This window comes from Cyanistes caeruleus, chromosome 1 (genome assembly GCF_971803275.1).
Source record: "Cyanistes caeruleus chromosome 1, bCyaCae1.hap1.1, whole genome shotgun sequence".
In the NCBI taxonomy this organism is placed as follows: Eukaryota; Metazoa; Chordata; class Aves; order Passeriformes; family Paridae; genus Cyanistes; species Cyanistes caeruleus.
Genome location: NC_141701.1, coordinates 135,889,675 through 135,904,486, shown reverse-complemented (window position 1 = coordinate 135,904,486; position 14,812 = coordinate 135,889,675). Strand labels below are relative to the sequence as shown.

General features: G+C 38.1%; 1 protein-coding gene across 2 annotated transcripts in view; it reads right to left on the bottom strand.

Moving 5' to 3' along the window:
• The window catches only part of GPR158 (G protein-coupled receptor 158), a 180,844-nt gene that overhangs the window by 84,113 nt on the left and 81,919 nt on the right, over positions 1 to 14,812 (bottom strand). For both annotated transcript variants that reach the window (XM_086861388.1, XM_086861377.1), the window contains exon 4: positions 11,392 to 11,609. In XM_086861388.1, the coding sequence (XP_086717514.1) occupies positions 11,392 to 11,609 (218 nt within the window). The remainder of the gene's footprint in view (positions 1 to 11,391; positions 11,610 to 14,812) is intronic.

Sequence of the window (14,812 nt, the reverse complement as noted above, 5' to 3'; positions counted from 1 at the left end):
ATAGCTTCAGAATGTCTGAACTAAATTTCAGCTTTCTTATTCAACATGACCTCACCTATTACAGAAGATAAACCACAGCTCACTGAAATTGTCTGTATAAATGGTAGTTCAATCACACAGAAATAAATAGTTTATGGTAAAAAGATAAAAAACCAACCTGACTGCAAAGTTCAAGATTCATAACTTCTCAGAGGAAAGAAACTGAAAATTATGTGAGAAGTGTTAGAATAAATTTTATTGAGGTAAAAAAATCTCATTATTTTCATGACATAGAAATTAACTAAGATGAAAATCATTATATTAATTTCATTTCAATTTTTTAATCATTAATTAATAACCTCATAATTCTGAAGGTTTTAAATCCAACGTCAGTTAATTTTATTCACTTTTACTTTACAAGAGCCAAGTGCTAAACCAGTCCAAATGAATACCTGCATCTGAGAAATCCTAATCTCAAAAATGGTGAAATTTTTTGAGCTCTTCAGAATTAATTAAGCTAAGTAATCTCTCATTAAGTTAAGATCATGGAATGTATGTTTCACTGGAAATAAAAGCATATTTGTCTTTGAAGGAAATACTCCTATGCAAGGAAGGCCCAGCCCCAGGGAAGCCTCAGATCAGTGCAGACCCTGCACAAGGAAAAAGTGAAAATGTCTGTGCTATCTGCACAAAGTTAAGAGTTTAAGACAAGGGACAGCATAAGGATAAGGGCAGATGAGAAGAACAATGGAACAACAAGGCAATGTCACATTTCCAAACTAGCAATTAGTAGTCCCAGCCTATCATTATCCCACTCTAAGTCACATACTTTTCAACACTTGAATCTGAAGACATGATATAGATATATAGATATAGATATACAGATATAGATATCTAGATATCTAGATATCTAGATATCTAGATATGAAGATATGATATAGATATAGAGAGCAGGGGATGATCTAAAAAAGCCTCCACCAAGCATGAGGAAAGCATGAAGGGAACAAGGGGTGTTTTTTGGAAGAGGAAACAAGATGAGGCTGGTGTTGACACTTCTACATCAAAGAAAGGGCATTAGGAGACAGAAAAAAGCTCATGTGGGAATTGAAAAATCCAGAGCTATACAGCTCAGGTATGATGTCAAGAGGGAGATGCAATGAGGACAACAGGAAGTGTCAGAGCAGTAAATCATGTGCAGCATCATTTTGAACAGACAGGAGCAGGCTGTGACTGCATCTGCCACAGCCAGCTGAAAGGACACTGCAACACTCAAGATACAAGACACCAAGCTGAGACAATAAACTTAGGGCTGCTGACTAGCAGAACATTTCTTAAAAGGGAGCTCAGAAGGAGTTGAGCAAGGCTTAGACATAGCCAGAGGCACAGCGAGCTCCAGAGCCCAAAATGACGTTTGGCAACAAGCAGGTTGCTACAGTAACTATGAAAGCAGTAGCTGAGATGTCCTAGAGGGAAGCAGGAGGAGATCAAGGAGATCTTTTCTGTTGTACTGAAGTTGATGAGAAGATGTCAGAGAAAAATGTTACGGTTTATTCCAGACAGGGGGAAGCATGGCTGGGACAAGAAGGCAAAAAGCAATGTGACTGTGTTCATAGCACAAAGTCCTAATGAGAAGCAGACAGCATGAGCCTGCTCCTAAAAACCTTCAACTTTTACCCAAAGAGATGAAGAAAATAATGAAGAACAGGAATATGTTTTAGTCTCAGTGATCTGTATTCAGATTGTACCACATGATACAGCCAAAACCAATCAAACAACCAAAATATTAAAAACAGCATGAAGTTTCTCTTCATGGTAACATTCTACCATTAACTAAAAGTTTTGTAGTTACAAACATGCAGTAAAAAATGCAAGTCTTTTCCTAGAATGAGGTTTCCAATACAGTGTTATTTCTACTATTTGAAAGCTCTCATGCTACATTTTTTTCTGGTGTTTACTTTCCCTGTTTCTTAATTTATGTTACTTATTTCTTCTCTCTAGGTAAAACTTAAAAAAACCCTGTTTTCTCATCTTTGTAAGAACTTCTCCTTAGTTAAACTGGTTTTTCAACATCAAAATGTGGTCTTGCTATTAGACCTTTAAAACAAAAAGGTCTGTTTCAGACAGAAGTCTTCTCTTGGAGAGGGAGGCATGCTAAAGACCTCATGCAAGCCACTAGGGTCTTTGCTATTGCTATCGATTGTACAAGGAAGGCTCACAGCAGGATACAACTCCAAGACAAATAGCAGAATAAATAAATAATGTCGCCATTATTCTGCTGACATGATAGGAAGTCTCTTCCTAGCAAATCTGTAAATGCCCATTCAGGAACTCAAATGAAACTTCAGATAAATGCAACTGTCCTGCAGTTACTGCATCAAAGAATCGGTGGGGACAGCTAATCATCATGTGACAGACTGTTCAGTCTACTCAGACAACCTGTAAAGGCTATAAGTACAAGACTCAGCAGGAATCCCAGAGTAACAGACAAGCAAAAATCTTAGCAGTTTGCTCAGTTTAATTTGTGACTCTGAAACAGCTTTGGAAATTTTTTTTTCTATGCTGTAATAGTAGTAAATTGTTGGAAAATATTTGCTGGAATTCAAGAATTCAATTACTTAATTTTTCATAATTTATTTTTAAAATGAAATCATAGTGTAATAGAATTAAGTGAACATAGGCCTTCAAGGCAACTACAGCTTTTTCTTTGGTGACAGCTATAACCAGCACCTTTACACTGCAAGCGCACTACCAGCTCCATTTGTTTGAATTCTAGGACTCTGTACTGCAGAGTTTGAGGAGTACTGATAGAACAGAAGGTAAAAATTATTCACATTGTACAGCAAGACATTAAGATTAAGAAAGCGAAGGCCAGGAATCATTTTCAGTGTCAAAGTGGAGCCAATGTGTCACAATCCATGGCTGATTGACATCACTTCAAAGGCAGTGCATTCCTTGAAAAACCAAGAATGTTTTCCAGATTATTCCCTTAATTTGTTGTGCAATTCAACTTTGTAGAGACATGCATTGGCTTAATGTAAAATTATACAGAGAAGATTGCAGCTTTTGAATCCTTAGAGCTACTGCTGAGTATTGATGAAAAGTTATTTTTATGACCTACCTTGTCCATTAGGAGTAGACTGTATCTAGAGCACATTTTTTGCTTCCTACAACCCTGCTCTTCCCATTAGCTGTTTTTATGAGGCTGAACTGAAATCAATGAACATATTTCATTTCTAGACCTTTATTTTCTTCACACTTTTGTATTCATTAGGCCTATAGTGCCTGTAGTTTATTCTTCTATTCACAAGCACTTGATGCCTCTAAACTGTGTATTAGAATGTAAATACAGACTGCTCATGTGAAACCTTTGGCGTTATGAAGTGAATACACTCAACACCCTGCAAACACTGCAGCCATGCCTGCCAATGCCTGCTGCCTTTGGGAACTCCAGCAGCCAGTCCATCCTCCCTGAGACTCAACTGTTGCTGCAGGCCCCTCCACTTCTTATACTGCCCATATGGCACTCTTAAATTATTTATCTGGGAGTTAAGAAAGTACAGCATCCCTAAAGGCACATCTGAACTACACAAAAAAATGGGCATGCAAATAAAGGAAGTGAGAATTCCACTAAAAACAACAGTTTTGAAAACAACATCGGCGATATCTTTAAACTTGCACACCTGAAGACTAAAACACACTTCCTGAGAAATCACAAGAAACTAGGTTCTCACCCTAGGATAGGGTGAAGGAAGGGTATCTAATGCACTGCACAGAATGTGTATATGTTGAGTGAACTATCAGGTATGCCCACCAGCACAGCATGTAAAGGCAGCTGCTCCATCTGCGCAAGATCTCTTCCCTCTATCAAGTTTCCACTTCAGCTGAAATGTCAGAAATTGTTGTCTAGGGAGAAAAAAGCAGAATGTGCACCAAAGATGAAAGCCATCCAGGCATAAGCACATCAAGATGCCACTGTGGAGTCAAAAAAAGGAAAAAAGGATTGGCTAATTTACATTAGAAAAAGAGGTATGTTTGCAAAGCCAGCATGCTTTAATATTTAAAGATGTATCACACATCAATAGCCTGTGATTACCTCATTCTGAATTACTGTATCCTATCACAGCAGCAGTAAGGGAGAAAAGACATTCTTGATTCTTCAATATTAGAAAGGGAAACTACAGCACAAATTTGCATGTTGCCTTTCCATCTATGTGCAGTTCTGTGCAGTGCTTAAAATTGCATTGCTTAGGGACTATCTTCACAGTTTTGAAATCCTGTTTAGCAGAACACTTAAATATATTTACACTGAATAAAAAAAATGGGATATTGGTGGCAGAGTGTATCTAGCCATCCTGAACTCCAAACTGAAAATCTGTATTTGACAGAATAAAAACCATATAAAAACACTCTATAGCTATTATTTGCCACATTTCCCTCAAGAGAGTGAAAATCATTTATTCCTGTTGATGATGTTATGTTAGCTGTATTTACCTTGATCAGCGTTCAAGATGCATATTGTCCTCCACTCACTGAAAGTATTTGTATTTCTGTATTTCCAACAGTTCCTGAATGTTCATTAAAGCGGGGGTTGGAGAAGATAGGGGTGGAGAAGACCAGTACAATAAAACATAATTTAGTTAAAAATTTCCAATATTTGCAATTGGAAAGGGTCTTGAACAGGGCAAAGCCCTTCATTCCAATGTGCTCTATCACAGTCCTTCATCACTGTTAATGCCATATGACAATACCAAATTACTCTGCTGAACTCTAAGCATTTTTTCCATTATTTTTCAGAGCTGCAAACTACTTGTTCCAAGTGTGCTCACTTGGTACCAATTTTACCTTGACGTGCTGGATTTACATCCAGAGATGCTGGCCACAGAAGATGGAAAGAACAGATCCCCATGCTCGCTTTCTGTTCCCCTACTGTCAGAACCTGGCAGCACTGCAAGATGGTGAGATGAGGGCAAAGCTTTTTTTGGCTTTAGTGCAACTACTCTGAAGCCTTTAGCATTGATCTGAATGAGAACTCCCAGCAAACAAGACCCTTCTGAAAAGGTCTAGCATGAGTCAAGGCTGGCACACTCTCATCTCTCCTTCATTGCAAAGGAGCAGTTAGTCTCTTCCACTCTATGGCTGAGATCAACTTCTCTGTTCCCTTTGCCACTAGAGGTGCTTGGCATTTCTTAAGGATACTTACAATTCCTCACAGCGGCTGTATTCTACCTGAGAGCTCCCTGTTTGAGGTGGTAGGCTGCTATGCAAAGGTCAGTTGTTTTCAGCTCTTCCAATTCACTTGAAAACAGCAGCCTGATAACTGATGAGTCTTTTAGGTTCTTTGCAGGTAATGTCCTTCCACAGTCCAGTACTTTTACAAACATGATTACAACGCAGCTGGCTTTCTCTTTAAGGCTCTGATAGTTTTCCAGCCCTATGTTAAGTCTGAAATTTTAAAAAACAAATCTGATTTTTATTCATAGTTATTTAAATGTTCAGTTTCTTTCCAGTAGCTTTGCCACCCTTACACTGCATGTAATCAGTGCTGCTGTTGGTCACTCCCTGTTTGAGCTCTCCCTTGGTCCACACAGTACGGCTCATACAGATGAATTCTCCTATTTTGTTGATGCCTTTTTCTCACAAAATCATTGTTCAGCTTCTCATTTTTGAGAATATTTGTTTTAATATCCATGATTTCTGCCCTTGTGTTACAACTTTTGTTAGCTTAGCCTCATTCTTTTTGGATGTGTTTTCTATCCTGATGTTTGCATTATTAAATCAATAATAATGCCACAGCACATAAAGATGTTTGCTAGTATCACCTTGAGCTGTTTTGTTCCTTGTTCAATTTAGAGAATGCTTTATACATTCTCTAATGTATACAGCCATGAAAATCTGACTTGATAAGGCTGAAAGTTGTTCTCAAAATCTTGTGATACCCAAACTCTGTCAAAACCTCTGAAAACCAAGGAAATAAGAGGAGCCTTACAGCCTTTACAGACTCCTCTGTCATTGCTAAGACACATAACATGACCATCAAAAGCACTGAGCCTATTCCTTGTTCTGCATCCAGGGTCCCTTTACTTCTCTGACACTGCAGAAGCCTCACCATCTTCCCAGGTCAGATTCAGGAAAATCACTGTCAGAGCAGTCAAAATAGAATTCCAACATTTTCACTATTGAGGAAAGATCTCTTTTTCCCAGGCTTCACTACACAATTCCCTCAGTGGAATTAAACTGGTGCTGTCAGCTGCTGTCAGCTTTTCTGATGGGATTTCACAAATTTTCATCTCCCTGGAGTTTTTGAGCCTCTTGCACCTTGTGTCAATACCAAGTTCATGGCTTCCAGCTTTCACTACTGATTGGCACGAGGGCTGTCCACAGCAAATACTTCATTGAAGTGATCCACACTTCTGATTTCCCTTCTCTATCAGCTATGAATTATTTTTCCTCTTTCCTCTTTGTTTGGCATATTTCCCCATCTACTCTCCTGCTGAAACGCTTTGTCTTTTCCCATTATAGCAGTAGCATATCCTCTTTATCTGTTATATTTTTCATCTTCTGTCTTTCCCCTACAAAGCTTTTCACTAGTGGTTTAGCTTCTGTTACTCCTTCTGTGCCTTCTTCCAAATTATTTTTGTTCTTATCGTTTTGGAGTTCTTCCTTCTGCTGGCAAAGGGCCACTTTTTTCTGCCTGTGACTTTCTCCAGTTATGACTCTTGCAGTTTAATAACATTACTGCTGAGCTGATCTCAGGGCTGCTGAGTCACTTTCAGTCACTTTGTTTGACAAAGCCTCAAATGAATTCCACAGCATTGATTGGAGCTTTGTCACAGTTTCTTTTTGCCATTCCATTTTGTTCTTTTGGCCAATTCCAACCACTGCTTGAAGTCACTACTTTCAAGATTGGTCAGTGGTACCAGTAGTTTGGATCAACTGTGTTTTGATGGATGAACAAGCTGCATTTTGTTTTGTCAAATGTGCAAGTCTACATTAATAACTACAAGGTTTTCAAGAACAGACATGAAATCTAGCTTAATGACTCTTTGTCAAGAGAACAAAAGATATTCTGATTTAGACTCTTGTGTCCTACCTCACTTCACAGCCTGTGCTGCATTATTAAAGAAGCTGGGAATGATTCTTCCTGACCTATCCTCCAAGTTTCCAACAATAAAATTATGGCCTTGCAGCACCAGATTTTTTCACCAAAATCACTGTGTTTAACACCCTAGAAATATATAAGTGTATATATATATATATCCTCTGTGATTCCTTCCTATTTGAATTGCTTTATAGTTTGGGACCTCTGATATTCTTCTTTGCCAATGAGTGACATAAAACAACTAAAAGTTGTGTCATGCAACTACTCCATTTCTAAAAAACATCTGAGAGATCCTGTGAACATTTGGGAGACCCACTGATCTTTAATCCCTCTAATGATACCCTAAGAAGAACCTTGAAGATATCTATGTTTGCACATCAACATCTCACTGCTGTACATGATTTTATACTGTATTTCCTGCCCTGTCTATTCTTCTGCCACCCCTTGGTTACCTACAAATAGTGCAGCTCACCTAGTCCCTTGAGACCATAACTTTTAAGAGCTTTTGGTGGCAGACCTTGGAAGAAGTACCCTCATGCTCATAACCCCCACTTCACAGAGCTACAAATACATTTGGAGGGCATCAAATCTCACAAAAGCCCACTTCCCACACTTGCCCAGGGACCCAGTAATTCTATTATTACCATTACTCTGAATTTTCAAGTGTGTAAGTTGGACCTACTGATCTTCAGTTCTTGTCACTATTATAGGGAGTCTTTATAAATACAGATGTCACATTTCCTATCTTCCCTTGCTCCTCTACAGCTATTAATGTAAGTTTATTACACAGTAGATAGTTCAGCAGTTTTCTAGGCAGAAGTCTGAAGAGGATTCTTCAGAGGAACCTAAAGAAGTTCTAGAAGAAGAGACTTAAAATTTGAGAGACTTATAGAAGTCCCTCTAAAGAGAAGCCTGGCTTTTAAAAGCTACTCATCTGGCTTGCTATAGGCTTTGCCTATTTATTACCATTTATTTTGTCAAACTCCGAGTGGGAACTCACAAGCTGGTATTTACCAGGTTCTCTGTAGAGTCTTATTATTACAGCCTAGGTCAGTAATAAAGATCATGTCAAATTAAACTTGTATCATCACATTTTGTCAGCACCACTTTGGCAGTAATTGCCCAAAAGGTCTCTGTTCTCATTGCCATGCTCTGTTAACCCTTGGTTGGTCTTTTAGCAGCTGCCTTGGATCTCACATATATTCCACACTGCTGACAAAACTAGGCCAATGGCAATTTTCCTCTGTAAGAAGAGCCACCAGTGTGATCTGAATAGCTGAGGTATTTTTTCACTTCCCTAAATAATACTTATAATAATAATAATATATAAAAAATAATACAAATACCTATAATAATACTTACAATCATTTAATAACATTTATAAGAGATTTGCATCTGCTCTTACTGATAAAGTTGATTTTCTTTTAAGACAAAAAAATGTCTTTTCACTTCCATCATAACCAAAAGGATACTTATGAACTTTTATCATTGTTTTTGTGAATTATACTCAGAATATCACTGCCAAGGTGCCTGGGGTGTTTCTTCCCAAGTGCTTTCTGTTGGCAGACCTTAACTTTTCAGGACCTTAGTTTTTTTGAAGGCAGTAATTACCACAAGCATTGAGAAGTATTCTACAGTCACTTTTACTAAAGAGGTAACCTGATCCCATTTACTTTCTGATTTTACTGATCAACAGCCAGATCAAAATGCCACATATCTACTCTTCATTCCTTTCAGCACTGAAAGGCCCTTCATTTAGCATCTTTTATTTTCAACTCCCATCTTTTGCTCCCTTGAACACTTTGAAGTTCGCTTCTTGAAAAGCAGCATACTGCTTTTTCTGTTATAATGTTGCATTAAAAACTATTTTTGCAACCATTTGAATACTGTAGTGTTACGTGTGGGAGAGAATCCAAAGAAATGCTCTCCTCTAACTCCCACACAGCACAATGGAAATGAGCAGTTTAACACAGCAACTTTAATCACAGACATATACACTAACCTAATTGTGGTTTGCTTCACTAACAGTTGGAAATTCTCAAAAAAGGCAGATATTTTGAATATACTTCAGTATGTATTCTTTCATTTTCATGATTTTACCTCCTTGGCAGAGAGTACATAGTAAGCTACTAGTTTTCTTCCTTCACTCCAAATTTCTGTCATTTTCCAATGTAACCAGCAGTTTTCTTCTGCAAATACTCATTGTTCTCAGTATGTTCGCCCTTCATGCAACTTCTCATTTCATGGTAAACACACAAGATACTTTTCATGCTGTACCAATAAGATAAAGAACACTAAAGGAATACCCAAGAAAAACTCAACTGAATTACATGAAAAGCAATGAAAAATCTATCAGTTTCTATTCCTTGAAAACTTCAATCATAATGGAAAGGTTTGTTAATCACCATATTATTTCTTTTGTCTCATGTTTCCTTCCCTTTTCCTTGTGAGACACACATTTAGAGAAAAGTCAACTCTCCTGTAAGGTACCAAAACTGAAACTGAATCCACCTCTAGTCAACTGAATGAACTGCAATGTCTCAAAGGCATCATTTTTCTTTCAGGGAATTTTTTTTTTATTTTTTTTCTTTATGTCTGATTCTCACTCATTCCTATGTCATGATTTCTAATGGTAAGAGGGAGTCTGGAAAAACATAAGTACAAACTTTTTCCTAACGACTGGAACGCACTTCAGAAACAATGAAAGATGTGCATATGCCTCTTCAGTATTGCTTTGGTATTAAAGATTCAGATTCCATGTGTTTCTTTACTCTTAGACTACTTTGGAGAAATGGCTAATCATCACAAATGTAAAAATGTCTTTTTCATGACTAGCAGGTTTTGAGAAACACAAGATTTCTGTGTTATGTCTAATAAAGTTACATATTTCACTCTAGCAGATATCTATATCAGAACATATGCAAGTGTACAAGTGCAAAAGTGAAAATTATTCCTCAACTTATTTCTGAGAAAACAGAAATATTTCCTATAAAACAATCAGCATTTCAGTATGTAAAAAAAGTCAGGCCCAGCTTGCAATAGCTGCATATCACTTTGTAAGTCTAGAAATAGTTTTTGCTCACAAGAAATGCTTGTCTTGATGTTGTCTATGATTAAAAATGTCACAGACATTGCCAGACATAAACATTACCAGATTAAAACCTCACAAAACCGGAATGAAGTTCTTCTGCTAAGTTAATGTCAAGTAACCAAACAGATGCCTACAAGAAACTTTTCATAACAAAAAACTTTATGAATACAATTAAGTAATTTGAATCATTTAATGTAATATCATTAAATACAAAGACACTGACAGAAACAGAAGAGGGAGAAAAAAAAAGGAATGTTACTGTTCGTTCTGTGATTTCCTGGCAGGATATTAAAGTCTTTCAAAATAAGCCACGCATTTGTAACACAGACACTGCAGGATCAGGGAAACTGTGGGATCAAGTGTTCCAAAAATCAAAATGGAAATACTGATCTAGTTATAGAAAGTGAATGAAGCTATTAATTTCAATAATGTACCATACTGTGTGCACACCTACGTTTCCCAAATGTAGGTAGTGAATATATGCCATTTTCACTTAATTTCTTTTTAGAAAATTTGAAGTTTCAGAGAATATTCTGCATTTACTGAGGCAACAGTGATATTCCAAGAGATGTCATCAGATTTTCAGTCAGGTAAAAGCAGAAAGTTCATTAACTTAGTACATAAATGCTGCATCAGCAATTTACAGACACTCCTTAGTATACTCATGCTTTAGTCAAAAAAATAAGAATCTTTAACCATAGAATCACATTTAAACTCTTGAGGAACTAGAATCATTCAGAAAGATTTCTCTTTCCCAAAATTATTTTTCAGCTAGTCTCTCAAATATAGTGAAACCAATCATTCCCAGTAGTGGTAATGCAGAGACTTTCACGATCCCAAGTTTCTAAAAACCCCATGTCCCCTTAGACACGTGCACAATTAATTGGTTTGATTTCCCAAAATTACTTAACAGTTCCCTTGATTTTCGCTGAACATCTATAAATGCAAGCATATCTCATTGGAAGACACAAATTGCTCAGCTTTCTTTGGGGCTGTTTTTTGGTTTTTTGGGGGCTTTTTGTGGTTTTTGTTTGTTTGTTTTGTTTTGTTTTCCACGAAACCACATAAACAATTTTGGAAAACATCCTGTTTGGAAACCCCATCCTCCCCTTGAGCCGTGCTCCTTGTCTGAGAAGCTGACTCCCAAAATGGGAGGCTACAGCCCCAAGATAAGCTCCACACGCCGTGAGGAGGAACGGCGAAGTGAAAGACGCGGGTTTACCTTTGCCTTGCGGAAATGGTAGACCACCAGCATGCTTATGAAATCCAGCAGCATACAGAGCGTTTGGAAGGAGATGATAGCCAGCCGTAAGTACTTGTCCTCCTGTGCATAGCAGGGGGTATCATCTGTGCAGAAAGAACATCCTTCTCTGCAGGGCAGGCAGGTGTAGACTTCCTCTGACAATTCACCACCAGAAAAGTGATTTTCTGCATCCTTTCCTGAAAGTATCAGAAGAGTGAGGGGAGACACCTTTAGTTGTACTGGATGAGGAGCTCATCACCAGTCCTCTGCTGGGCTTCCTTTCCCTCCCCTTCTCTCTCAATACATTACATTACAAAACAGCTTGGCCAGCGCTGCTTCTCTCGCTGAGCCACCCTTTGTAACATTCAGAAAACGCAGACCAGTGAGGGAAAGTGAGCTTATTGAACATCAAATGCTTTCTTGTTGTATTTAAAAATGGGCTAAATCTGAGGAAATTCTATGGAGAAGAATATTGAACGGGGAAAAAATTACATTAAATATTTGAGAGTAAGGAAAATATTTTAGACAGATGAAGGGCAGACCCATTAACTACCTAATATTCATAGTACAAGCTCTGATCCTATTGTAGATTGTTCCTCAATTTCATAAAAATGCTATCTAGTGAATTAATTAGTTTCAAATTAGATGAAAACCTTCTTAATTATCCTTTGTTCAACAGGCTGTTGCATGATTTCACTACTCTGACCCCAAAGCAAAACCAGTGCACTTAGACTAAGTATAGTTTTCCACTGTTCACACAAGCACATCAGGAAGGCAACCTATTGGAAAGTTAATATTTTGTCTAGGAAAATCAATGACACTTGAACCGACAACTCATCCACCTAGAGCACACACAGAAGGATTCCTAATTTTTCTGATCCATGACACTTTCCCTTAAACCCCTGTAAGGCTGCTTACCCTACAGGCTATGAGTACAGTTAAAAGGTGAAAGAGAAAGGGGGCAAAAAGAAAGAATATTGTTAAGTAAAAGGAAAAAAATATTTTTTTGAAAATTTTTTTATAGGCAAGACAGCCTAAGGAGCTCACAGAAGCAACAGAATGTGGCTGAAGCCAAATCAATGGTGTGTTATGTGATAATTCCTCTCACAAACATAGTTTTATTCTGTCAACTAAATAAATTATTTGCAGTACAAAAACTTACACACGGAAAAAAATATAAATCAAGACCCACAGTTATGAGACTACTTGTCATAAATATTAAATTAATATGGTTTGATAATTTAACATGATCCTAAACTTGATGCACTTACTTTATTTCTGAAATGTTCAACCTTGAAAGTAATTTCAAATATACTATATTCCATTTTATCAAGCAGTTTCTTATCTGAATCACATGTTGGAGTGTCTTCATGTGGATGCTCATCACATACTACAGGGATTACAGTAAAATAAACAGTTGCACATTGAAGTAAATATCCCATGGATATGACTTCATAACACAAGAGCAAGCTTTTGTTTAGATGTGTCTGGTGTCTGGTTCAGAGACTGGGATGGGCTGCACAGGGAGGTGGTGGGGTCACTGTCCCCAGAGGAGTTTAAGGAAAGACTGACGTGGCACTCAGTGCCATGCTCTAGTCTATGGCAGTGTTTGGGTATAGGATGGACTCAAGGATCTCAGAGGTCTTTTTCAATCTATTGCTTCTGTGATATTCTCTGTTGTGCACAAAGATCACTGATGCACATCTCCTGCTCTGTCTGCACTGCCAGCCAGGACTGATTTTTCTATGAATATCTTTTGACTAACAAATGGAGGAGGAGGTGTCTGAGGAACAACTGGAAATGGCACTCAGTGCTCTGGGTTAACAAGGTGGGGGTTGCTCACAGGTGAATTTGTGATTCTTCCTTATAGCTAATAAAAAGAAGGATCAAAAAAATTGGATCTACATGAAGTTTTCCACAATGCAATGAGGAACAATTAACAATTGGCATATTGTTTTTTTATTTGCTTTTTTTTTTTTTCCTCCTTGACAAAAAGGACTTTTTTCAGAGCCTCTAACATATATTCTTGGGGAAGAACTGTTCATTATATACACCACTGACAGGGATCTTGTCCACCTACACCCTTGCCCTGACTATGTGTCAGGGCACAGCTGCCCAATGGATAGTTGAACATTTCTGCCCTTTTCATCTGGTCCTGTCCCCTCACCAAAGTCAATGTAAAATCAATTCAAGACACAGACACTCCAAGCCAACCCTGGAGTGCCTCTAACAGAATTGCTAGATGTTTCATTGTGCCTTGTCCTATCTCAGCAGTTCTTTGGGATTACATGTCCCCCACAGTGAATAAAAAGCTTTTCCTCCTCCAAAGAGGACAAAAGATTCTAGACACTGGTAAGGTAGATGGGTAAGAAGTCATTTCTGCTCTGTGTAAGGCAGCAGCAGTCTCAGCACTGTCACAAATGAGATGGAAGCAAACACTGTGCTGCCAGAGTTAAAACTGAAAATGAGGAAGGTGTAAAAATAGAAAAGAACAGAAATAAAATGTAGGAACCAAAAAAGAAAAAGGATAAAAAGGGAGGAGAAAAGAACAAAGCAAAGTAGGTGGAAAGTAGGAATAAGGACACAAACTAGCATGAAGTATAATAAAACAAACCAAAAAGCTTAATGTTTCAGCTATTTCCACTCAACCATATTTTTTCCCTAGCTTTTCTCTCTTCCATCCCAGTCTGATTTTTCTGTCTGATTGGCCCATCTGTTTTTGAAATGTTCTCCTGAGGGTAACTCTTCATCAGCTTTGGTTCTCCTAAGGACACTTTACCATGCAAGGGATGCCTCAGCAGCTGCAACATTGCCAGCTGAGCTCTTCCTGCAAAGTAAGAAAGGCAGCAAGACTGCTGAGAGCCAGGGCAGGGACTGCTTTATCCCAAACCAAATCATCCCACACTCCAGTCAGAACTCAGCACATGAACACAGAGAGCACAGTGCATGCTGAGCACTGAGCAGAAAAGACTGATTCTGCTCCTGTTCTGTAATAGAGTAAATTAGGAACACTCCAGTTGCATCAGCAATGTTGCAGTAACTTGGTGAGAATGTAACTGGACCTCTTGGCACCAAAACCTGGTCATCAGCCATGTCCATAAGCCTCATCCCAGAAAGGGATCACTGAAGTCAGTGACAACCTTCATATGTGCAAAGATCTGCACATGCAGGTTCTGTTGAAGAAACAAAGCCAAAGGACAGGTGTGAAAAAATGATAATTCCTGTTGAATTTGAAACACCGCTTGGAAATTTTTATGTGATTATTCTAGTGTTAGAGATAGCAAAGTCCCATATTCAGACAAAAGAGCCACTGTGGTGCAAGCAGGGCAGTTCCACATCCAAACAGCAAGAGCTGAGAATTTCTGCAGTATATGGATGATGCAGAACAAACTTCAAGGCT